At 38.4% G+C, this 26,622-nt stretch overlaps 1 protein-coding gene across 6 annotated transcripts in view; it reads left to right on the forward strand.

Moving 5' to 3' along the window:
- Positions 1 to 26,622, forward strand: part of Obsc (Obscurin) — a 125,004-nt gene that overhangs the window by 21,283 nt on the left and 77,099 nt on the right. For all 6 annotated transcript variants that reach the window (XM_028178321.2, XM_089727321.1, XM_089727320.1 and 3 more), the window contains exons 4-6: positions 14,671 to 14,802; positions 23,746 to 23,916; positions 24,817 to 24,982. In XM_028178321.2, coding sequence (XP_028034122.2) covers positions 14,671 to 14,802; positions 23,746 to 23,916; positions 24,817 to 24,982 — 469 coding nt within the window. The remainder of the gene's footprint in view (positions 1 to 14,670; positions 14,803 to 23,745; positions 23,917 to 24,816; positions 24,983 to 26,622) is intronic.

Raw genomic sequence — 26,622 nt, forward strand, 5'->3', positions numbered from 1 at the left:
AACGACGGATGATAAACGCTAATCTCTATATATAAAAATGAATTGCTGTTCGTTAGTCTCGCTAAAACTCGAGAACGGCTGGACCGATTTGGCTAATTTTGGTCTTGAATTATTTGCGGAAGTCCAGAGAAGGTTTAAAAGGTAGGATAAATATGAAAATGCTCGGAATTAAACAAAAATAACAATTTTGTTTTTCCTTTGATGTGTCCCCCGTCGGACGGATTCCTTTTGTTTGTTTTAAGTTTATTTTATACAAAATTATTATTTATTTTATACAAAGTTATCGATTGAGGCACTACGAAGTCTGCCGGGTCAGCTAGTAATTAATAAATGAAGTTGGAGTGTCATCAAGAATAATGCTCCGATTTTTGTTGACCTTCCTGGCCCAGTATTTCGACTAGTCAAACAATATAATTGGAAGAGCAATGAAGATGTAGAAGTCAATTTGATCTTAGTAAGTTAGTAAAATGTGCGGTCTTGCGAATACTCATTCTTTGTAATAACCACACTTGAGTTTTTCAAACTGTTTCTTGTATTTTTCTGAAGCACGTGACCTTAGTTACGGAATAAAACAATAGTTTGGCACCGCGATCGCGCTCCTAAGGGACACTTTTGTATATCACACGATATGACATATTTTTCTTGAAGCAGATTATATATCATTTTAGTTTACGACTTCATGATGAAATTCGGGTTATGTTATAGAACGATATGGTTTATCAACGAATTGGTTTTGATAATAATAACATCAATTTGAATTGTCAGTAAATATATAATTTAAAACCTGTTAAATTACAAGTAAAACTATTATGCAATTATTATTTTGATGAAATGATTTTTATAATTATTTATAATGATAAAAAATAATATAATAAATATAATCCGCCGTGAAGCAGTAATGCGTTTCGGTTGAAGGGTGGGGCAGCCCTTGTAACTATACTGAGACCTTACAACTTATATCTCAAGGTGGGTGGCGCATTTACATTGTAGATGTCTATGGGCTCCAGTAACCACTTAACACCAGGTGGGCTGTGAGCTCTTCTAAGCAATAAAAAAATAAATAAAAAAATAAATAAATAAAACGATATTGTATACATTCTTCACTTTAAGCTAAACATAGATAGCAACGTATGAAATCATATGGGGCAACCAGCTATACATAATAATATATAGGTATTAGCATGTCAGCACCAAAATTCTTCAGACAAGTAATTGCACAGCTTGTGCGGCTCTAGAAGAAGAACGTCTCTCTCTTATGATATAACGGTAGGCAGCGGCTTGGCTCTGCCTCTGGCATTGCTGAAGTCCATGGGCGACGGTAACCACTCACCATCAGGTGGGTCGTACGCTCGTTTGCCTACAAGGGCAATAAAAAAAAGTAGTTCATTAATGTAATATTATAATCACACAGTACGAATCCTCTCGCATGTTTCATTCATAAATTCTCAAGTACATTTTATACCCTGTATTACCTACCATGAATCTTCGCCGCAAGGCGATTTCATCTGTCAATTACCTGAGTTTTTGAGCGTTTTGCATGCCTGTAGAAAAGGATAGGTACTGAGTAAGTATTGGAATGAGGTTTTCTCGAAAAATTCAGTTATTTCAGATTAATAATTAATACATTTTCACCATAACAAAATCTTGTTAATTTAATTTTAATTTTACTAACATAGTTCTAAGTATTATTCTACTTACAACATATGGACTTAAGAGGGTCTGAATTAAATGAATTTTATTTTATTTTTATTTTATTTTATTTTTTTATTTTAAAATCGGTTTTCAAAATAATTGCATTCGTCAGTTCCGCCATCCACCTCACAGAAAAAAAAAAACGAAATAAATTATTTATTCGCTAAGCGTTCTTTCTTTCTTTCCGAACACATGATTGACGCTATTAAGACAAACGATTACTTACTTTAAAATACTTTCAACGGTTTTCGCAATTAAATAAGATAAAAACGAGATATTAAATTTTAAATAGTTTTAATTATTCTTATTTTCTAACAAATCATCGCATTAATGTTCTTGCATCTTGTATTTTTTTTTTAGTAAAATAATACGAATTTTATTTTTTCTGTAGTATTTTTAAATAAAACAAAAGAAAACTACTAGTGGCTTCGTCATTTATTAAAACCAATCTCACCTGATCTCCAGCAACCCACAGAAGCGTCCGAAATTACAAATGTAGGGTAGTTCTAAATATAATTGACAACGAACGACGCGGTGGTCGTTCTGAAAATAACCTGAAAATACATCTTATTAACAAACCGCCCACTTGTCTACTGTATGTTATTTTACAAATACTTTTACTAATAATCTGATGAAACCCGTTGGACACATATGGGTGCTGTATGTTCAAATCGAACCATCTAGAAATCGATGAGTGAGGACGGTACTCAATGCAATGCCCATCCAGCAGCTATGAATATTATCAGAAACATTAAAGGCATATTTGACGATGAGCTTGTCTTGTATTTAAAATCAAATTAGAAAGCTTTTCGATTAAAAGGCAAACAAATAAACTGGTCAGTGGTGCCAAGCTGCTTTACTAGTTCTTTGCAAAGCATTCGTAACCATATCAAAATAATTACAGTACTTTACCATTAAAGATCTTAACATAAAATTGGTTAATTACTCATGAATATACATAAAACACGATATAGGCAATCTTTTTTAACGCCTGCTAATGATATTCATGAGATAACCTTTTTACTTTTCGAGATGAAGTCGTCATTATGTCCTAGAGAATAAACCCGAAGTACATCTTATGATTTCCGATGACATATTCCTATTTCTGCCGTGAAGCAGTAATGCGTTTCGGTTTGAATGGTGGGGCAGCCGTTGTAACTATACTATGACATTAGAACTCATATCTCAAGGTAGGTGGCGGCATTTATGTTAACGTCGTCAGGTTTGAGCCCCGTGAGCTCACCTACTCACCCGGAGAATCTAGTATCACCACTCTAGGTTACTAGAAAAGGTAGGAAAAAATATATTTTGTAGATGTCTATAGGCTCCGATAGCCACTTAACACCAGGTAGGCCGTGAACTCGTCCATCTATTTAAGCAATAAAATAAAAATATGTTTTATACTTTTGTAATTGTAGCACTTCGTTAACTACAATGAGATTGTTCTGATATAAAAGCGACAAAAGACAAGGAAAGTTCTAGACCCTTTTCATTTCCCAGTTACATGTGTCGTTATTGATCTGGACTAATTCGGGACTGGACGAACTAACCCAGTTTCATTATTTTGGTTTCATTCGTCACGGCGTTCGATTGACAGGCCCATCGTTAGTGGTGGACGCGAGTGACCCCTTTCAGAACTCTTGCTTTAGTTCGAATCGTAAATGAATATTTATTAACAGCGTGTTATTTACTTCTAAACTTGTTTTATGATTGAACAAGCAGCCCGTTCCGGCTCCGCTCGGGTCTGTAATAAAAATTTCAACGATATTTGACGTTGTTTTATTTTTTAAATAAAATAAAACTTATTACGGCATAAATATAACGACACTTTTTGTAAATAATAACATGTTCCACAAAGTCGTAGTAGGTACATTATTTTATTCTATCATTAATAGTTTTCGCAGGGCACGCGATGTAAAGAATATTTTAGGTAATTTTTTTACACCTCGGGCTATATTATTGGAGTTTTATTAAGGATCCCTAATATTTTTCAAAAAATATTATAGCCTATGTTACCCGGAAATAGTGTAGCTTTCAAACAGTGAAATAATTTTTAAAATCGGTTCAGTAGTTTCGGAGCCTATTCAATACAAACAAACAAATCTTTCCTCTTTATAATATTAGTATAGAAGTATAGATGACGAAATATCGCTTCTATTATATTTAGTAAATTAATTGCATTGTGCATTGAACGTTTTTGACTAGATATTTATGATTGTATTCGGAAGATTGTGTCTTTGTTTTGCTAGGTGGTGTGGGAATACTGTTATTTGGTATTTTTTATTTCCTACATATACGCCGGTAGCCTAAGCTAAGCTCGGATGGGTAGGTGAGCTCACGGGCTCAACCTGAGTGAATTTACTAGCACTAGCCCTAGCAAGAGCAGTGCTTCGCAGAATCTACCACTGGATTGGAATCGCGACCCACTGAGAAGATCCGGCGAGTAGCTCAGCGGGCCTATCATAGCCATGTTCCACCCCCTTTGCTTTATCCGTGTAATTAATTCTAAATAAAACTAATCTTTGTTGCCTTTACACTTCGGTCCGATTTAATAATAAAAAAAACAAGAGCACCTGTAGCACCGTCGAAAATTACGATGAATCGTAAAATAAAACATAAAATTTCATGGGATTCGAATGAGCCGCTTTTGTTATGAAGTTGTTACGTACAACGTTTTACGAGCTGAAAGAACGCTTTGTGCGAGATTATATTGATAAATCTTGATCTATTTTCCTAATAATACATTATCAAAATTATGGTGAGAATTAAGAACTGCATATTACTATATTTTATTTTTTCGCAGCATTTATAAATTTTACTATCATTTTGTTTGGTCGTAAATAATTTCGCGGTTTCGTTCTTTTTTTTTTTAGGCAAATTTAGATTGTGGATATGAAAAGTTTTGTTGAATTCAGACGTTTTAAATGAGATTCAAGTATTGACAGTCTTCGTAGTCACATCACAGAGCTAATCAATATATTTTTTCTTATGAGTTTTGTCGAATAATATCATATTTTACTCTAACAGATATTAACAGGAATCAAATATTATTAATTTAGGCTTACAGAAGATATTAAATGAAAAACGATTTCGCGAAAATTTTATCTTGAAAAATTGATTTTTTTTTTATGATTGAAGGATTTACTGGTGGCCCACCTGATGGTGAGTGGTTACCGTCACCCATGGACTTCAGCAATGCCAGGGGCAGAGCCAAGCCGCTGCCTACCGCTTCATACTCTCCACAAGCCTCTTTTAAAGAGGGACATGTCATAGCGTTCGGGAAACACCGTGGAGGGGAGCTCATTCCATAGCCGGATGGTACGTGACAAAAAACGACCTATGGAAACGCACTGTCGATGAACGCAGCGGTTCCAGATAATACAGCGTCACGGCATCGTCATCTGAAAGAGACAGCAATTGCCCCTTAATATTGCAATTGAACCTCATGTAATCATTGTTGTTATTTGTATGCGGACGTGCGAAATTTCTTAATCTCAGTTAACACAAACAAATGTGAATATTTAAAATGAAAACGTTGCACGCTTGCACATATCAAGGAAGCTCTGCAGCGAACATTAACCCAATAAAAATGAAGTCGAATAGAACGTAAATTTAACGTTTTTTGTTGTAAATTATATCGGTGTTTTGATGCTCCTCTTTCTGAACTAAATAACCTAATATTAGAAATGGTGTCAAATCACATTTGTTCCGATTTTATAATACAATAGTATTTGTTAGTCGCTAAGTATAACTATCTCCGCAGTTTTACAGTTTCCGCTTTTAATAAACCTTAAATAATAATGTAAAATATTTTGACAAACCAACGTTAAATATAATTAAAAGCATCGTGTTATTTTAAATGAGATATTTGACATGTTAATTGAAATAGAAAATTAGATTTACTCCAATTATAAATCTGCTTTTAGCGGCGTCACGCGTCGATTTAACCGGAGATATGTTTATATTTTGAACGAGCCGAATTCAATTACTGTACGTGTTTTAAAATGTTCACTGCCCACTGAGTTTCTCGCTGGATATTCTCAGTGGATCACGATTTCGATTGGTAGATTCTGCGGAGCACTGCTCTTGCTAGGGCTAGTGTTAGCAAATTCTCTTAGGTTGAGCCCGTGAGCTCACCCACTCATACGGGCTTAGCTGGAATAGCCCCTTAGGCTGATAGGACTGGTAACGAATAGGTAGAGTAAAAAAAGGTTACGTTTAATTTTAATAAGTTTATAATAAAATTAAACTACACGACGTTATATTGTTATATCTGTTGTTAAAGTAATCTGTTCCTTGGATGTAGGATGTAGGGTAGAAATAAATGCGTCGACCTTAATTCTCAGGGTAGGTCACGCCATTCGCGTTAAGACATCCATCGGTAATAACTCATCACCAAATAACCCGTAAAATCGTCAACTTATCAACGCTTGCATTAATACTAATTTTGTTCTACTTTTAAAACAGATATCAATTTCATGATAAATAAACAGGTTTGTGGTACCCGAATGGGTATGGCACATGCCGACTGAATTTCTCGCCGGATCTTCTCAGCTGGTCGCGTTTCCGATCCGGTGGTAGAATCTGCGAAACTGGTTCTTACTAGGGCCAGTGTTAACAGCATTTCCGGTTAGAGTCCCGCGAGTTCGCTCACCTACACGTCAAGGATATGGTAAAATAGCCTCTCAATGCTATCAGCATAGGTAAAAAAAAGGTATGACAGGACACCTTCTACCACTAGCAAGCATTTCTCTCAGCTCAAAACCAAGTACGTGACTAAATAAATCACACCTCAAAGTATACTTGAATTTCATGAAAGAAAGTCTCTAATATTATAAGAGTCTGCGTCTAATATTAATCAAAGTCATCGACCTCAGAGATCGGGCACATCACTCACATATGACTCGTCCCACATTCAGCATTCTAGTTAGAGTTCATGGTACACGGTTACATAGTTTATTTCCGTATAATTCCCGTAGGAAACGTACAACATAGACATAGACGTACATAGGTACGTATGTGTGGGATATAAACAACGGATGTAATGTCCGTAAAACGAATTAGTGATTTCGAAATGGGTTTCTGTTATGGGAATCGAACGAAAAGCGGGGTTATGGTTATGTGAAGTATAAATAGGCTAAAGACTCACACTTATTGATGCACTTGAAGCGTGCGCGACCTACTTTTTTTTCCCTACATAAGCTGATGGTCTAGAGAAACCATGTCAGCGTCACCGGGCTAGTAGGTGAGCTCACGGGGCTCAAACCTGACGACGTTCCTAACACGAACCCTAGCAAGAGCCGTGTTTCGCAGAATCTACCACTAGGTCAGAAATGCGACCCACTGAGAAGATCACGCCATGGAAGATCACCCATCCAAGCAATAAAAAAAAAAGATCCGGCGAGAAACTCAGTGAGCTGTGTCTGTGGGTTATTTTATTCGCCGAGCCCTTCGTCGCAAGCGATGGGTTCGACGATGACCGGTGCTTGGAGTACCTAAAAGCACCTTTAGTGGATCGGGAGGATCCGAGATGACGTGTTTTGGGCGACGTCGACCGTTCACTATTTGGTCCGCAGGATCGACTATTTAGCTACCGGCGGCCACGATGATAGGGTTCTCGTGTCGTGCCGCTTTATCGAAGTGGCCGCGACTTACAGTTATTCTGTTCTCTATATCTTTACGAAAACTGCAAAAAGAGAATGCGTTGTCTTTATAAGCTATTCGCTGAATCTGTTACAAAGGTGGTGTGGGACAGAAGAGATTTTTCTCTCAGTCGTCGTGTCCTTTTGCGAGGCTATGAGCTCGGAGAAATAAAAGACTGGCTACAACGACTAATTGCAGTCGAGTATCATATCCAAAAGGTCTTGATGCGCTCCGATGATGCTGCGCCGCGATGCTCCGATCCATTAGCCGTGTTTTTAAATACCTCGCCGAACCTGTCGCTTGCGACGAAGGGCTCGACGAGTAAATTAACCTATAGACACAGCCCACTGAGTTTCTCGCCGGATCTTCTCAGTGGGTCGCATTTCCGATCCAGCGGTAGATTCTGCGAAGCACTATTCTTGCTAGGGCCAATGCTAGCAACACTCCCGGTTTGAGCCCCGTGTGCTCACCTACTAGCTCGGTGAATCTAGAATAGCCCCTCGAGGTTACCAGAATAGAAAGAAGAAAAAAAAAATCCCGTTCGGCGAAACAGGGTGTGTCAGAGCACACGTCAGAACTGGTTCACGTGGCAGCCACAACGTTGGCACTCATTCTCCTGATGCGGCACAGACTCTTATTGGAAGGAACCGTGGTCGGTAGTCTCTTTTAGTTGGAAGGTCAGATGTCCTCAAACACCCAGTCGACCAAACCATTATCAAAACTGTGTACATCGGCCCTATACCGACGTTTTCAATGGTATCAGCCGTTTTACTTTTTGCGAAATATAACATACATATAAAAATACCTTAAAAAATATTTTGGAAAACAATGCTACCCCAATTTGTATTTAATTAATCAATTTAATAAACACTATCAGAGTGGTGTCTTAGTTGTCACAAAAAGAGAATGCATGTGCTTAATTACCAACTCATAAATATTGTATTTGCTTGAACGGTAATTTTACATACGTCTTTTTAGTTCTGTTAACGTAGACATATTTCCGATTCATGCATGTCGCTCTCGATACACCTGAAGTACACGCGTTCTTGGTTTTAATGTATCGTTTAGATTTTAATGTTCCAGAAAATTGTGATTTATATTGAACAAGATTTGAATTTCGAATGGAGGAGACGAGAAAGCCAAGACAACTACTATATGGAAAACCAGGGGGCCGCAGAAGTCGTGGCAGGCCCAAAACTCCGATGGTTAGATGGCGTAGCAGGGGTTCCTAAACTTATTTTGTTATTGCCCACTTTGAGAATAAATTCATTTTTAGCGCCCCCATTTTTCATCTACTGCAAAAACCACTATAACGAGAGCTCAGTTAAGAGTAAGAGTCCTCCTAAATGACATTACAAATCTAAGCCAAGCCTCTAGACCACGCCCCCATTATTTTTCTGGATCTAAAACCGCGCCCCTTTAGGCCTGTAGCGTCCACAAGGGGGCGTTATCGCCCACTTTTGGAAAGAACGGCGTAGTGCATGACCTCAAAGTTCACGGTGTCAAGATCTGGAAGGAGAAATCCCTGCTGAACAGAGCAGTCTGGAGATACATACTGGACCAGGCTAATGCCCACCCCGGGCTGTAAGGCCGAAGATGATGATGAAAATTTGAATTTAGGGAATTTAGGTTCGATGTTATTGCACTGATGGGCTTATAACTACCTGCCGTAAAGTCGTCACTGGTGCTAATAGACACTGGAATGTGAATGAAACTACTCATTTTGAGACCATACCTCAAAATCTCAGTTTTATTGAGACAATTGTCTACCCCGAGTTTCAGCGTAGGAATTATGATTATCACGCGGTAGATATAGGCAATAGTATAAACAAATAGCGTTTGTATTCACGTTTGGTTTTAGTTAGTAGACTAATTCAATTAGTAATTCAAGAGAGTATTAAGGGAGAACATTGTTGTGGCCTAAAGGGTAAGGCATCCGGTACATTCGTTTTTAACGATACACCGGTGTTCGAATCCCGCAAGCTTGTACCAATTTTTCTAATGAAATATGTCCTTAGCAAATGTTCACGGTTGACTTCCACGGTGAAGTAATAACATCGTGTAATAAAAATCAGACCTGAAAAGTTATAATGTGCGTAATTACTGGCGATAGGACGTCTTGTGAGTCCATACGTGTAGGTACCACCACCCTGCCTATTTCTGCCGTAAAGCAGTAATGAATTGTTTGAAGGGTAGGGCAGGTGGCTGGCGGCATTTACGTTATAGATGTGTTGGGGCTCCGGTAACCACTTAACACCAGGTTCGCTGTGAGCTCTTCCACCCATCTATGCAAAAAATAAATAAAAAGAAGTAATTAAAACTAATTTCACTGTTTAATCTTCCTTTTTTATTGTCACTATATTATTTCTGACATTTCGACCGTAAAAGTGGTATAAAATATGTTTAATGTGTTTCCGAAACTAGTAAGCGCACAGGAAAATAGTATTAAACTACTGGCGATTTACAATTTTAGAGTTTATTTTAAGTGTGAAGTTAGTGAGCTATAAACTGGCTCATTTAAACTGATACAGGGCTAAATGTAGCGAGCTGTACGCACGTATTTAGCGCACAGCAATGTTGTCGCTGATCGCAATGTATATTAGACAACTTTGTTGCAATATAGGTCGAATGTCAAACGAACATTGTGAATTCGAATATTGTGGTCGGGAACTAGTTTAGAATTAGCTAGATTGATTACTGGTGGTAGGACCTGTTGTGAGTCCGCGCGGGTAGGTACCACCGCCCTGCCTATTTCTGCCGTGAAGCAGCAATGCGTTTCGGTTTGAAGGTTGAGGCAGCCGTTGTAACTATACTGAGATCTTAGAACTTATGTCTCAAGATGGGTGGCGCATTTACGTTGTAGATGTCCATGGGCTCCAGTAACCACTTAACACCAGGTGGGCTGTGAGCTCGTCCACCCATCTAAGCAATAAAAAAAAAATGCTTTGTGCTCGATAATTATACAACGTGTTACAAAACACCCCGTAAAAATATAATGAATTATCAAAGCCAAAAATTTTGTCATTGCTAGTAAACTGTCAAGTCAGGGAATCAGACTATTTAACAGAAAGGCCTACCTACCTAACTATTTTACCTAATAATTGTCTACTTTATTGTTTTTCTATTTTTCATTCATAAATGTTTGCTACTTCAGTACAAGAATATTATTATACCCAAGTACTGGCTTCAAAAAATGTCAACTTGGAAAAAATATATATTGTAAATTTCAAATCTTCTAATCGATATCCTATAACAGCTGCTTCTAGTAGAAATGTAGGTACATTCTGCATAGTTTTTGATTTTACTGAAATAGGGTTTGCACATCAGTCAAAATTATATTTTATTTTTTTGGGCTACAACGGTTCTTAAATATTGTGAACGGACTCTTTATAAGGCCCTATTTAACTTCCTTTCGGCTTTACTGGTAGTTTTGTAACACCCTGTATATAGATCCCCATAGACACAACCTATCGAATTTCTCGTGGGATCTTCTCAGTGAGACGCGATTCCGATCCGGTAGAGATTCACTGTAGTAGAAGCACTGCTTTTGCTAGGGCTAGTGTTAACAATTATCTCAGGGTTGATCCCGAGATCTCACTTACCGGTCCGCGTGAAGTTGGAATAGCTCCTTAGGCTACTAATGATTAGGTAGGGAAAAATTTAGGTACCGCTACAAACCGCATCAAACATACATTGTCAAATGCTATTAGTAGCTTTCTTTAATCTCCCCCTTATATCTTAGAAGTACTTAGTGGTAGCCAGTGTGATGAACGCGATGAACGAGCTCGTAACCCCGTCTTATATGAACTACTTATTAGAAGTTCATATGATGATTTATGTATTTTTACTAGTGGTAAGACCTCTTGTGTGTCCGCGCGGGTAGGTACCACCACCCTGGCTATTTCTGCCGTGAAGCAGTAATGCGTTTCGGTTTGAAGGGTGGGGCAGGTGGTTGACGCATTTACGTCGTAGATGTCTGTGAGCTCCAGTAACTACTTAACACCAGGTGGGCTGTGAGCTCGTCACCTATTTAAGAAAAAAAAAAGTCTGCATCTGTGAACCCATTGCACTCTCGTGAACTCATAGCTCTTCTCTAGTTTCCTATCCAACCTCAGCCAAAACAATTTTTTAAACATCAAATAATACAGCTGACAACGTTTCCTTAGAACTCGCAATAATCAAAGGCAACAAATATATTGTTCTTGGAAATTTTTAATAATGATAAAATGGTTATATGGAGTTGGAAAAATACGTTTGTGTCAGTTGGCCGCCTTCCACCGGACAACGTGACGCTAAATACTTGTTTGAATAAATTATAACAATTGTACAAAAAAACGTACTACTTTGAATATAGTTTTATTGCTGTATTACATTCGTACGTTTGATGTGGTGTGTAATTCGCCTTCATATTTTAGCGAGTGAAAAGGAAATTGTTTCTGAATTTTCTTCTAACACAGTTAAGATAAGTGATGTGTGTTATGATTGTTGGAAATATATTTTTTCTCCGTGTATTCCGTTTATTCTGTATTTTAAAGGTGGGTGGGGTGTATTAAAAAGAATTTAAAGTCGCTGTGGCCTAAAGGATAAGACGTCCGGTGCATTCGTATGTAGCGATGCAACGGTGTTCGAATCCCGCTGGCAAGTATCAATTTTTCTAATGAAATACGTACTTAACAATTGTTCACGATTGACTTTCACGGTGAAGGAATAACATCGTGTCATAAAAATCAAACCTGTAAAATTATAATTTGCGTAATTACTGGTGGTAAGGACCTCTTGTAAGTCCGCACGGGTAGGTACCACCACCCTGCCTATTTCTGCCGTGAAGCAGTGATGCGTTTCGGCTTGAGGAGTGGCGTAGTCGTTGTAACTATACTGAGATCTTAGAACTTATATCTCAAGGTGCGTGGCGCATTTACGTCATAGACGTCTATGGGCTCCAGTAACCACTTAACATCAGGTGGGCTGTGAGCTCGTCCGTCCATCTAAGCAATAAAAATAAATTTAAAGTGGTCAAGTGGAATCCGTAGACATCACAACGTGAACTTTGAGACAAGATAAACATGACGGTTTGTAGATAAATTATATTTCAGGTTATCTTAGAAAGGTAGATATTTTAGCGCGTCGTTGAAATGCCGTATGGCTGTTTACTGTTTAATTGATGATGATATTATATAAGACAAATAGTAACTAGTGTGCGAATTCTTTATTCGGACTATAACGATAATAAATTCAGACGAACTTCAAAGCGCGCATTCCATCGATTTACCGCGTCGTTACCAATTATAAATGACCGATAATAAAATAAAAACACGACATAATTCGTACGTTTACAAGGAAGCGTGCGAATACAAATGAGGCGGGCAAACGATTTAAAACAACAATGTTATCTATACTTCTATACTAATATTATAAAGAGGAAAGATTTGTCTGTTTGTTTGTATCGAATAGGCTCCGAAACTACTGAACCGATTTGAATTTTTTCACTGTTTGGAAGCTACACTATTCCTGAGTGACATAGGCATAATCTTTTTTGAAAAAAAAATGTGGTTCCTTACTAAAACTCCAATAATGTAACCCAAGGTATAAAAAAATTACCTAAAATATTATTTACATCGCGTGGCCTGCGGAAACTATTGATGATAGAATAAAATAATGTACTACGACTTTGAAGAACACATTATTATTTACAAAAAGTGTCACGACAGCATAATGTCTAACTATTATAGTTATACCGCAATAAGTGTTCTTTTATTTAAAAAAATAAAACAACATCAAATATCGTTGAAATTTTTGTTAAACACCCGAGCGGAGCCGGAGCGGGCCGCTTGTTGTGATTAAAAGACACATTCAGGTAGAACATTTATAATGGTAATCTGTATATTTTTGTGCAAAAGCAAAATCGGTCACCTACTTCTTTTAAATATGTGTTAGAACATTTTTATGATTGCTTCGTTTTGACGGCTGCTATATTTTACGTCGAGAATTTAATAATATTAGAGCTTGGTTCGTGTTGGTATATCGATTGAAATGGCTAGCATATAAGAAGGTCAGTAGTAGGATTGAGTTTTGCAATTTCACCGTTGTTCCATATAGGGACTATGGACAACATGCTCAAAAAAAATTTTTTCTTTTTTTTTTGCTTTTTTGGGTGGACGAGCTCACAGCCCTGGTGCTAAGTAGTTACTGGAGCCCATAGACATCTACGACTTAATGCGCCACCCACCTTGAGATATGAGCTCTGAGGTCTCAAATATAGTTACAACGGCTGCCCCACCCTTCAAACCGAAACGGGTACTGCTTCACGGCAGAAAAAGGCAGAGTCGTAGTACCTACCCGCGCGGACTCACAAGAGGTCCTACCACCATATTTGCTATATAATTAATTAGACCCCTCATGGGCAGAATAAAAAAGTATTTAACATTTAAAACTGCATTTATTGAAACCACTGTAAATTAGCCAAAATCGAAAACATTTATTAACGCCTATTGAGTCATCGCGATGTGAGGCAATGTAAGGAGGGGGCATCTTCACTTGGAGTGAGTGTGTGAAAGAGGGTATTGTGGGAGAACATTTCCCTCGATAATAAACAGTTCTTGTAGCGCAGTTGACATTGATTGCTCTATTAAAATCTAGACTTGGATCTAGGCAGTCTAGTTCGTCGACCCGCCGGTCATTGACCCGGGCACGTCACTTCCTCTTATAAAGATTGACAGCGACGAGTTTCGTGGACTGTGGAAATAGGGACAAGCATTAAAATGATTTTTAGGTCACGTGTAGGTACATTGACTTTGTACCGTAGTTTCGATGTAAATATTAGTACAGAAATTATTTTTAGAAATTCGCTGCTATTCTCTGCGGACTTAGGTTGTTTTTTTTCTGGCCACTGTGTTTTGTTAATTTTGTATTGTACTATCTTTGTGAGAATGGATTGCCGTGAAATTGTTATTTTTTTAATATCTTGAGTAGATGTGCCTAAGTGAAGAATATTTAATTCCAGTTAATATTGATCTTAAGTAAATAATTTAGGTTAATAAATATTTCAGAAATAAGAGTTTTATTCTGGAAGCAAATTTTGGTAAATATTATATAGTGGAATTCAACATTGACGTAATTATTTAATATATGCAGCGAATTATAATCTGTGCTCTGTCTAACATAAAATATTTAGGATTACAACTTAAAAAATCTGAACAGAAAAAATTTTGATTTCTTCGATAGTCTGTGTGTATTCAATGTTAAATTTTTCATGAAACTAAGAACATTTTAAAGTTTCTAGATAATAAACGATTTGTTTATTTCTTTCATTCATTCGACGCTTTTTTTTACTTCCAGATGGCTAGTTCGTGTGATAGAAGACGTCAGCGGTGGCGAAATAACGACGCGACAGGGTCTGGTGCCGGCTAGCGTGCTGCACGAGAAGCAGACGTCGGAGGATGATCAGACTGCCCTCGCTGCCAGGCGACAGTGAGCTATATCTTATCTTTTTTTTTTATGATGGGTGGACGATCTCACAACCCACCTGGTGTTAAGTGGTTAGTGGAGCCCATAAACATCAACAACGTAAATGCGCCACCCACCTTGAGATATAAGTTCTAAGGTCTCAAGTAGGTATAGTTACAATGGCTGCCCCGCCCTTCAAACCGAAACGCATTACTGCTTCACGGCAGAAATAGGCAGGGTGGCGGTACCTACCCGCACGGACTCTCAAGAGGTCCTACAACCAGTAATAATTATCTAAGCGCTATATTGTTGAAAAAGCTCCTGCACGCATAGGCACCACAATTATGTGGCGAAGAAATCACGCGCCCATATTTCGTCAGCGACAATTGAAACTGGAATCTCGAGTTTCAAGATAGCATTAAGTTCAAGATATTACTTCTCTAGATTACATTATTATAAAGGTGGGTGGTTGTATTATAAAGAATTTGAAGTCGTTGTAGCCTAAAGGATAAGGCGTCCGGTGCATTCGTATGTAGCAACAGTGTTCGAATCCCGCGGACGGGTACCAATTTTTCTAATGAAATACGTAGGTACTTATCAAATGTTCACGATTGACTTCCACGGTGAAGGAATAACATCGAGCAATAAAATTTAAACACACAAAATTAGAATTTGCGTAATTACTGGTGGTAGGACGTCTTGTGAGTCCGCGCGAGTAGGTACCACCGCCCGCTTATTTCTGCTGTGAAGCAGTAATGCGTTTCGGTTTGAAGGGCGGGGCAGCCGTTGTAACTATACTGAGACCTTAGAACTCTTGTCTCAAGGAGAATGGCGGCAGGAAGGTCGTGTCCTTGAAACGTCTTCGTGGCTCCTTGTACAATCGTCTTATACTTCATTCGGTTCTCGGCTTGACCAATAAACATGCCTTGATTTTTGTTACGGTGAAGAGCACGTTCCCAAAATGATATATTACTTTCAACGTATCACTTTACCAAATGGGTAACACACCGAAACGGTTCGTAAATCTTCGTCATAATCACGAAGAAACAAGGTTGACTTCACTTTGGCATCATCAAAGGATCACTCGGAGCGTTCGCGTGAGGAGTTATGTGCTTTTTCATATTTTATTGTTGGTTGACATACTCGTAACTGTAAAATGTGGCTCAGTGAACTTTGCGATTAAAATCTTTCACGACAGAAACTCCTTTGATCTTTTTTTAAAATAAATTTCGCGTGTGCTTCTCTGGTCAGAATTTTTTCAATGTTCAATTATCAACTTCGTATGCCGGTGTTAAGCGACTGGGAACATCAGCGCGTCCACGTATGGAATTCGATGAGTCGATCAATTTGACACTACAACGGCTGCTCCATATTTCGAACCGAAACGCATTTCTGCTTCACGGCAGAAATATGCCCTACCCGTATGGACTCACAAGACGTCCCACTATCGGTAGCACTTACGTCTTTCTACTATCTATCTATACTAATATTATAAAGAGGAAAGATTTGTTTGTTTGTTTGTATTGAATAGGCTCCGAAACTATCGATCCGATTTGAAAAATTCTTTCACTGTTTGGAAGCTACACTGTTCCCGAGTGACATAGGCTTACTTAACCTTTTTTGAAAAAAAATAGGGATCCTTACTTAAACTCCAGTAATGTAACCCAAGGTGTAAAAAAATTACCTAAAATATTTATATCGCGTGCCCTGAGAAAACTATTGATGATAGAATAAAATAATGTACTACGTACTTTGTAGAACACATTATTAATTACAAAAAGTATCACGACAGCATATGTCTAACTATTGTAGTTATGCCGCAATAAGTGTTTTTTTGTTTAAAAAATAAAACAACGTCAATTATCGTTGAAATTTTTGTTAAAGATCCGAGCGGAGCCGGAGCGGGCCGCTAGTATTTAATAATGGTATAGTAGAAAACAAACTCTTCCCTTCAAACTGGAACGCGCAACTGATTTGCGGTCAAGATAGGCACGTCAGTGACGACAACTCATGCGGACTTTCCGATTACCGTCCTCGCCGAACCTGTCGCTTGCGACGAAGGGCTCGACAAGTAAATTAACCATACAGCACACAGCCCATTGAGGTTCTCACCGGATCTTCTCAGTGCTTTCTGGTCTTGGTCAGTCGACTCGTGGTGGCTGGTGGTGGTCTCGCGTTTCCGATCCGGTGGTAGATTCCACGAAGCACTGCTCTTGTTAGGGCCAGTTCTAGCAACACTCCCGGTTTGAGCACCGTGAACTCACGTACACGTCAAGGCGAAGCTGAAATAGCCTCTCAAGGCTATCAGTAGATAGGAAAAAAAAGTGTACTCACAACATTTCATAACACCAATCCACTTCAACAGTAGATGGTTCTAAAAGAACCGTAATCAAATTGGCGCGTGCTTGGTTTCACTGCCCGCTACTGTCACTGTGTTTTATTTTATTGCTTTTGAAAAATCAAAACATGTTGTCAGTCACGTAACTAAAATTCGGTGTGTGTAATAAGGAAATGAAGCAAATTAAGGGTGCCGAGCCCTTTATGACTTGAACCTTCGCGTAAACCTTGCAATCTGTTGACAGCGTGCTGTCTGGTTTAGGGTTGGCAACTGCTAGTAAGGAAATTATTATTTCGAGTATCATCGTTTCATCAGCTGTAAGAGATAATTGGGAAAAAGAGAGTTGAGAGGAATTCTGAGCGACCGGCAGATTAGCTATAGCATCAGTGCATTGCTGATACCCATGAGCGACCAAAATAATTTTCTAGGTAAGCTAATTTGCTATTACTGGTAATTAAGAGGAGTGTGAAGAGCAGTGGCGAAGCAGGTTCGCCAGAATTGTACACAGTGCTTAATAGCACCTCATCAAAAGATACTATTGTATTCGGCGGTGGGAAGCATTATCGAGTGGTGTATAAGGAATCATGTTCTGAAGGGGCATTTGCTCCATAAAAAAAAAGCATGCATATGTCAACATAGTTAAATAACTTGAGAAATAGCAACTGATCACTTCTTAACAATATCTGATTCATCCGATCGATCTGATCGTCATTTTTATTAGTGTCAACGTCACGACATGACAACTATAAGTATTAAAGGTAAAATATAGAAGACTTAATTTTAAGTTAGGGACGTGTTCTTACGTGACGTGACGATTTAAAAATATATATTATACGAATTGAACTGTCAAAACATGCAAACGAAAAACATATCTTACATAACTAAGTTGGCAACCTTAATTTAATCTGACGCTTACGACAATTCATTAGCGAAAATGCAAGTCGTTACGCCGCGAATATTTTTGGCGTGTACTCGATCCAGTGGATTACAAAGTTGCTGGACGAAAGATTTTCATCAATACGCATATATTATTATAATTAACAGTCGGTTCGAACCAATAGCCTTAGGGTTGTTGACTTGACCTATTTTGAAGTTTGCGGTTAGCGGTAGGCTCGCCTGTGCTGGCATCCATGAGCGACGGTAACCACTTACCATCCAGCGAACCGTGTACTCAATTGTGTACAAGGGAAATAAAACAAACGATTTTTTTTGTGCACATGAAAAATGTATGAATATTAAAAAATTAAATGTATGGCTGAAAAAGTTCTGGGGTTGAAAAAAAATGAGGGATCGATTTGGACTCTGATGGCCGTCGTAGATATTGATGATTCTCCGTCGATTGTCACACTTAAATGATATCATAATCGTGCTTCTGAATTATTTCTTAATCCGTTATTGAGTTGTAAACCCGGTTAGAAGCATTTTGAGACTGACTTGGTACCACAATCTTCCATGTCAACTGAAAAGCAATTAGGTGTTCCGGTTTCGCCAAACTTTTATGTAAATATCTGCCAGTAGCCTCGAGGGACTATTCTGGCTTCACCTTGACTAGTGAACCAGCTCACGAGGCTCAGCAAGAATTTGCTAAAACCTGCCGTAGCAAGAGCTGAATCTACCGCTGGATCGAAATCGCGACCCACCGAGAATATCCGACGAGAAACTCGGAGAAAGAACTCATGTCTTAAGTTGGGTAGCGGTATTTACGGTGTCGACGTAATTAGGCACTGGTAACCACTCAATACCAGGCGGGCCGTGTGCTCGTCCATTCATCTAAGAAATAAAAATAAAAAGTTGTTTAACGATCTCGCAACTCAAATTTTAATGATGTTTAGCGACAGTTCTTATTATTCCAAGTCCTAATGTTAAAAATGCTGCACTGATTTGTATCATACTGTATTAAATATCGACTATAATATATCACAACTAATCCTTACACGGAAATTTTAAAAGAAACAAAATATTTTGGTGATTTGCACCATAAAAATAAGCTCTACGATTAAAAACCGTCAAGAAGTGTAACCTTTTTGTTGTTATAGCCGTAATTAAAGTGATGTATGGAAAAATAAAGGGCCACTGGATGCTCATTATGACTTGATGAATGTATTCTAACTGCCAAATTATACTACAGGGAAATGAGTTGATTTGTTAACCTACTTAAATGTTGAAGTTAAGATTAAAGAGGAATGCTTAGATATTAATCTTATTTACTGATGACACTTTATTCGTTATTTTTGAACAATTTAGCTTTTTCTTGTAAATTTTACGTTTAGCCTTACTAACTAGTCCCCCCATAGGGAGTTTGATGACCTCACGGCCGACCTGGTGTTGGTTGGCACAGCCCGTGGACATCGCGACGCGAATGCCGCCATCCGCCTTGAGGTCTTGAGTAATGAGCTCCAAATTTCAATTGAATAGTATAAAGGCGGCCCCGTTATGTAAAATGAATGCAATCGTGCAGTTTGGATCGAAGTCTTAGCTGTAATGTTTATTAATTGTGCCTATTAAACTTTTGAAGTCGTCGGGGCCTTAGGGATAAGAAGTCTGGTGTATTCGTGTTGAGCGATGCACCGGTGTTCAAATCCCAGGCGGGTACCAATTTTTGTAATGAAATATGTACTCAACAAATGCTCACGATTGACTTCCACGGTGAAGGAATAACATCGTGTAATAAGAATCAAACCCGCAAAATTATAATTTGCGTAATTACTGGTGGTAGGACCTCTTGTGAGTCCGCGTGGGTGGTACCACCACCACCCTGCCTATTTCTGCTTGAAATAGTAATGCGTTTCGGTTTGAAGGGTGAGGCAGCCGTTGTAACTATACTTGAGACCTTAGAACTTATACCTCAACGTGGGTGGCGGGATTGTTGTAGATGTATATGGGCTCTAGTAACCACTTAACACCAGGTGGGCTGTGAGCTCGTCCAACCATCTAAGGAAAAAAAAAATTTAGCCCTCGACTAGGTACTTCGTAGTAGGAATAGGCCGGAAGCTGATACCCACCCGTGTGGGCTGACAACAATTTAGACTCATTTACTGGTTTCGCAAACATATTATAATAATGCCCTCTTTTTTTTAATTATATGACTTTATTGCCTCGTCATTAAAATACGTCGTGACAATGACGCGTTCAGTACGCAATGACGCGTTCAGTACGCAATGACGCGTTCAGTACGTATTCAAAATTCATACCTGTTCCCAAACATTTGGAAAGTCAGCATAGTCGCACAATTCAATATGAATACACCAGGCTCCTCATACCTTAGGACCGGAGGGACTTACAAAGCAAAATACACATTAGTTAAGAGTGAATTGCACGACAGAGAGCAGGTAATAACTTGAGGTAGCCAGGATCTCCCGTCTGGTTGTAGTGTTGACCGCGGAAAGCCCCTTACTCTGACCGGGTTCTGACCCCGGACGGAGATCGGATCTTGCATTCGCGGACCAGTCCCACATACCCCGCGCGCCCCCTAGGCGTGGGGACCTCGTAGGAGGTTCGGCTCCTTACCCGAAAAAAAAACCAGGATCTCCTGATTCATGTCATAATATCGTAAAAATCATAAGAAAAGCTGTTTCGTACCGGTCAATCTTCATTTTGTACATAGCGTTACGACTTTGTTTGGGACAGCAGTCGAATGCCACGGCGTGTACTGTAATACACAACAAGAATTTAGAGTGCTTTGGCAAACTGTCAGGTTGCACCTACACCTGAAGTGACTGCTATTACATTTAAAGCTTCAATAGTAAGACAATGCCAAATGTAAAACTTCATCTCATTACTATCTGTTTCCTGATTCATCTAATATTACTAGAGGTCCCGCAGTAGTCGAAATTCGACTATAATTAATTGGAATTGTAAGTTTGTACACTATTATGATTGTATTTTATACTTCTATAATCACAAATTTCGCCAAGACTACACTATAAAAAATATTAACAAAGACAAACAATATTTAATCTATTCTCAATTTGACAACAGACGTCAAGAACAAAAGTTTGACAATAAATAGTATGCATGCGTGTGTGCGTCAAATACAGGGTATGTACTGTGTGTAATGTTTTCTTTATTGATTTAATGTATCTTTTATGCATTATTTAAAAAAAATATTAGCATTGTGCACTTCTTCTCTGTATTCTCTATAAGTGTGGAAAATTTCATACTCCTCCGTCCGCACAATTTTCGTAAAAAGGGGTACAAAGTTTTTGCTTCACGTATTAATATATAGATTTTTGTTGCGCCAATGCTTAAAAAGTTTAAGGTAGTGTAGGTAGAAAATGATTTTGGTCGTGTAATAATTTTAACAAATAATGTTTAAATGTTTTCTGTTGAATTAAACGTATGAGTAGTTTATTTTACCGCATTCAGAATTTTATAATCAGGTTTTACGTTTTTTTCTTATCCATGTGTTGTTTCACGTTTCCCTAATTTTCGTTTTTGGGTAGTGCGACTCGTGAAATTATGGAAAAGAGACGCTAAAAATGGACTGTCTTCTTCAAATTCAAAATAATAAATTTCGAATTTAATGTCATGAAATGTAGGTGTCCCAAAAAGAGTCCACAAACCTGAAAATAGCCGGTGAAACAAACTGAGCGGGCTTGTCTCTTTTTATTGTCATCTTGTATTTTTAAAGAAGCCCAAATAACTTTTTTTCAAGTTACATTACAAAATGGTAATGTATCTGGTGGTATGACCTCTTGTGATTCTGCGCGGGTAGGTACCATCACCCTGCCTATTTCTGCCGTGAAGCAGTAATGCGTTTCGGTTTGAAGGGTGGGGCAGCCGTTGTAACTATATTTGAGACCTTAGAACTTATATCTCAAGGTGGGTGGCGCATTTACGTTGTAGATGTCGATAAGCTCCAGTAGCCACTTAACACCAGGTGGGCTATGAGCTCGTCCACCCATCTAAGTAATAAAAAAAAGTAATCCTACACAATAAGCAATAATTAAAATAAGAATATGAAAACATCGGATTCAAACGTCACATTTTCATTAAGGCCCATCTAATAAATAATCTGTTACTTTATAATAACCATTGTAACACAAATGTTTCTTGACAAATTTCTTAAATCTATAGAGAATTTTGTGAAATTCTGTGAAAACGCTATGAAAAGATGAATTTTGGGAAATTTTCTGAAGAGTCGTAGGTACGCCTGTAAAAGTTGTTTATTTTTTTAATTAGAGCTGGCTTCCATTTCCAAAATACACAAAGTTTCTTGATCGTATAAATGTCGTCAAGATAAACCATTTGCCAATCGAAATTCGTGAAAGAGCCAAAAGATGAGGCTTGAAATATCCACAGTAGGTAAGCACAACATATGCGTTCGATTAATAAATCATACAAACGCCCAATTAGATCAGCACTTGTCTCGTTACCGTCCTATTTGTTGCCAAACAGTTATTTGATAACATCCGGCCGTTGTGTCTACGAGCGATAATTTGTTACTTTACATTAAGTCTTTTTTAGCAAGGTACGCTTGCAGATGGTAATACTGTTTCTCACTGCCAATCTATTGCAATATAATAAAATGTATTAATAACCGATGTGAACTTACAAAAAGTCCTACCATTTGTTGATGTTCAAGTCCGACAATTCTTGGACGATGACCACTTGAAGGCGAGGCTAGACCTTTATTAAGATAAGTTTAGAATAGCAAATAGTTTATCCAAAACAGCTTCACGGCGCAATCTGCGTGAAATGTTTATTTATTAATTTATTTATTTTGATGATTGAAAGCGGCTTCGTCTTTCGTTTTTAGAAAAAAAATATCTACGTAAATCATCACTCCATTTACCCCTCTAGGGGTCCTATTATTTTATTCATATTATGAAAAAAACTAGTTGACTACGGTTCAATAACACTTATTTCCTCCAATTTTAGGTTTCAAATACAAATATTAACGATGAACTTAAAAAATCCGGTTAAAGAAGTTTCGCTAAAAGCAAACTGCTTCATGGTCTTTTCACAATTCCATTCATTCACACTCGCCCACCACTCTTGGCATATCTTTCGAATGCTAGCACACTGAGTCACTGAGGTAATTCTCGTAATTTATTGAAATGTTTATCATTTTACCGTCTTAGCAGTAATCATCAACGCGCCAATAAATTAAATGTTGTTGATTGAAAAATTACAAATATTTGGTCGGTGCGATTGCATAAGTCCTTTAATTTTCCACTCGATCTTGAACTTACCAATCGCGAATTAATTATTACAAACAATTCCTAAAACATTACCACATGATCCTTTTAAAATTACGACGAAATTGATTGACTTTTGATTCTAAAATAAGTATTTGGTAATACTGTACATTTAGATATACTGTATGAATCAATATATTATCAATTGGATTGAATCAAAGCCTCGCCTCACGCCTCGTTGTGACTATTGCTTATCCGTCACACATGCAGTTTTTCTTTTTTACACTCGCCACCCACCAAAGTTAATCTTTGTAAATCTGAAACTGCGATGCTAATATATAAACCGTATTACCCAAAATTTTACAAATCAATGAGATCTAACATGAGATATTCAAAAGCTGAGAAAACGATGGGTCAGACAAACATTAACAATAACTTATATTAAACAAAAAATAAACAAAAATTCAGCTAAATAAAAATTTATTTCAGGGCCGTGGTTCGCGAGCTGATCGAGACGGAAGAGGAGTTCGGTAGAGATATGCAGCAGGTCGTTTCCCGGTACATGAAGCCCATCGACAAGGCCACCGCACCGAAACCGGTCTTCGATAATCGTGAACTGTTATTCTCCAACTTCAGGCAGATCTGCGAGTTTCATAATACGTATGTTTGTTTTTTCTTATTGGAATTTGAAGGGCTATAAAGCCGATTAATCCTCAAGACGTAGACCGCCGCCAACTTTTAGCCTTAGGAGCGTTATATCAATTCCTTTGCGTGCCTTTTTTCTTCTACCTATGCCGATAGCCTTGAGAGGATATGTAAACGTTACTCTAGCATATAGGTGAGCTCTCCGGGTTCACACCAGAGGTGTCGCTACATATAACACTGGCCCTAGCAAGAGCAGTGCTTCGCAGAATCTACCACCGGAACGGAAATGCGACCCACTGAGAAGATCCGGTGAGAAACTCAGTGGGCTGTGTCTGTGGGTTAATTTATTCGCCGAACCCTTTCGGTTCGGTGAAGACGGCGACCGGTGCTTGAGGTACCTAAAAGCACCGTCAATGGATCGGGAAGATCCGTAATGACGTGCTTTTGTGTGCCCTTTGAAGCTACTAGCCTGAAAACATAATAACTTCACGGTAGATTTTAGCTATAAGGTGGTATCAACCAATACGGGCTCAAAAGGCTGTCTCTATTGTATTGATAATAGAGATAATAGAGAAAAGGCTCAACTTTTGAGCCCTGCCAATGCAGCAAGTATCCATTTTTGTTCAAAATTCAAACGGAAAACAATCTGCTCACCATCAAACATTCGTTAACTGTATATGAAAGTGCTAATTTTCCCCACACACCATCGGGCTCTAATATGCACAGCTCCTCTGGGAGTATTTTTCCGTGTGCTATGAAATGTCCTTCTTCAAACAGGGCTTTAATAATTCTGAGTATGGTACGTTCCTTTTTCTCTCAAAGGTAGTAGGACCTTAAGGGTAGGCTAGTGTCTATTTGTACAGCTTAAGATTGAAAGATTCAATTCCTTGTTGATTCCGTATAACTTTTTTACAGCGTTCTTCTTGAGGGCATTAAGTACTATGCTGGTGAGCCTCGAATGCTAGGAAGAGCGCTTCTTCGCATGGAGCGGGAGTTCGACAAGCACGTCGCTTACTGCCGCGACGAGCCAAAAGCCCAGTATCTTCTAGCTAACGATCCAGTCGTGAAGAAATACTTTCAGGTCAGTCTTGACAAGTGAATCTTCAGATTTCCGTACTCGCTCGAGTCATTAATTGGAATTTTTAGCAGCAATATAATACTAAATGCAAATATTAAACAGCATAAAGTCTTTAAGGACGAGACCTATTGATATTAAATTAACGATACCGCCATATTTCAGTCTTCATGAAAGATCTAGTAATATAAATATAGTCTTCATTGTGATAACGCCATCTATTATTCTTAGTTATAAATTTTTGTATATCAACGCCATCTATCCAGTTTATTTAGAATTAGCATTTGAAAAAATACATGATTCCTGAAACTGAAAGTGAATATAGAAAGATGATATGTAAATTAAAACTAGAACGAATTAAGCATACGCCATCTACAATGTTTCAGGAGAACTAAAATTGTTAAATCGGTTTGGAAACTGTCTTACAAATAGATATCAGATAGTTCAAACAGATGGAAGTAGTTGTTTGAAATATTATATTTTCAAATAAAATCATATTATGAGATGCAGTAGAGAAGTAATTCCTCCTGGCTGAGCCTTTGCTCGCCCACCTGTCCTGGTGAAGCTGGAAAGGCCTCCGGGCCACCAGTAATCTTTCAATCATAAAAAAAAAGAAAGTAATAATTAAAATTTAGCGTCATGATATTTTCCGAAATGAAATATTTTTCCACGTCTTAATGTGCACAATAGACCTAAATAGTAAAATTGTTTACTTTTTTATTTTTTTTATTTCTTATATGTGGGTCGAGCTCACAGCCCACCTGGTGTTAAGTAGTTACTGGAGTCCATAGACATGTACAACGTAAATGCGCCACCCACCTTGAGATATAAGTCCTAAGGTCACAGTATATTTCAATTGTATAGTACAACGTCCCACCTTGCAAGCCAGAAGGCACGGTTGCTTCGTGGAAGAAAGATGTTGGATGGATGCGTGTGGGCTTACAATACCCCTACCACCAGCAATGAGGCCTTTAGTATGTCTTCTTATACCAGTATCATCTAAACTACCTGATGTTGTTGAAAAGCTATCATGCGATTCTAATGCGAGGGTAGGACAGGGGGCCCTGGCAATCACAATGCTGCCCATGGATCCAGCCACCGCTTAACGTTCAATAGGTCTTGGGCTCAAAACGATCAGATCATTAAAATGAATTAAATAAATCTTCAAATACAAAAATAAGATTAGGCTGGATAATCTTTTTTATTTATTTATTGCCCGAACAGGTAGACGAGCATACGGCCCACCGGATGGTAAGTGGTTACCGTTGCTCATGGACGTCAGCAATGCCAGGGACAGAGCCGAGCCGCTGCCTGCAAACGTACCGAGGAATTGTTTGAGATGACACCATCATCTCGTTTTTACCATCGCACCACCCTCCACCGGAGTAAAGTTCATCCATACTACCTGGAGCCACTGCGGTCATCCACAGTGCGTTTCCAGAGACCATTTTTGCCACGTATTACTGATGGTAGGACCTCTTGTGAGACCGCACGGTAATGCGTTCCGGTTTGAAGGGTGGGACAGCCGTTGTAACTATACTAAGACCTTAGAACTTATATCTCAAGGTGGGTGGCGCATTTACGTTGTAGATGTCTATGGGTTCCAGTAACCACTTAACACCAGGTGGAATGTGAGCTCGTCCATC

This window comes from Bombyx mandarina, chromosome 05 (assembly GCF_030267445.1).
Source record: "Bombyx mandarina strain Sakado chromosome 05, ASM3026744v2".
Taxonomy (NCBI): Eukaryota; Metazoa; Arthropoda; class Insecta; order Lepidoptera; family Bombycidae; genus Bombyx; species Bombyx mandarina.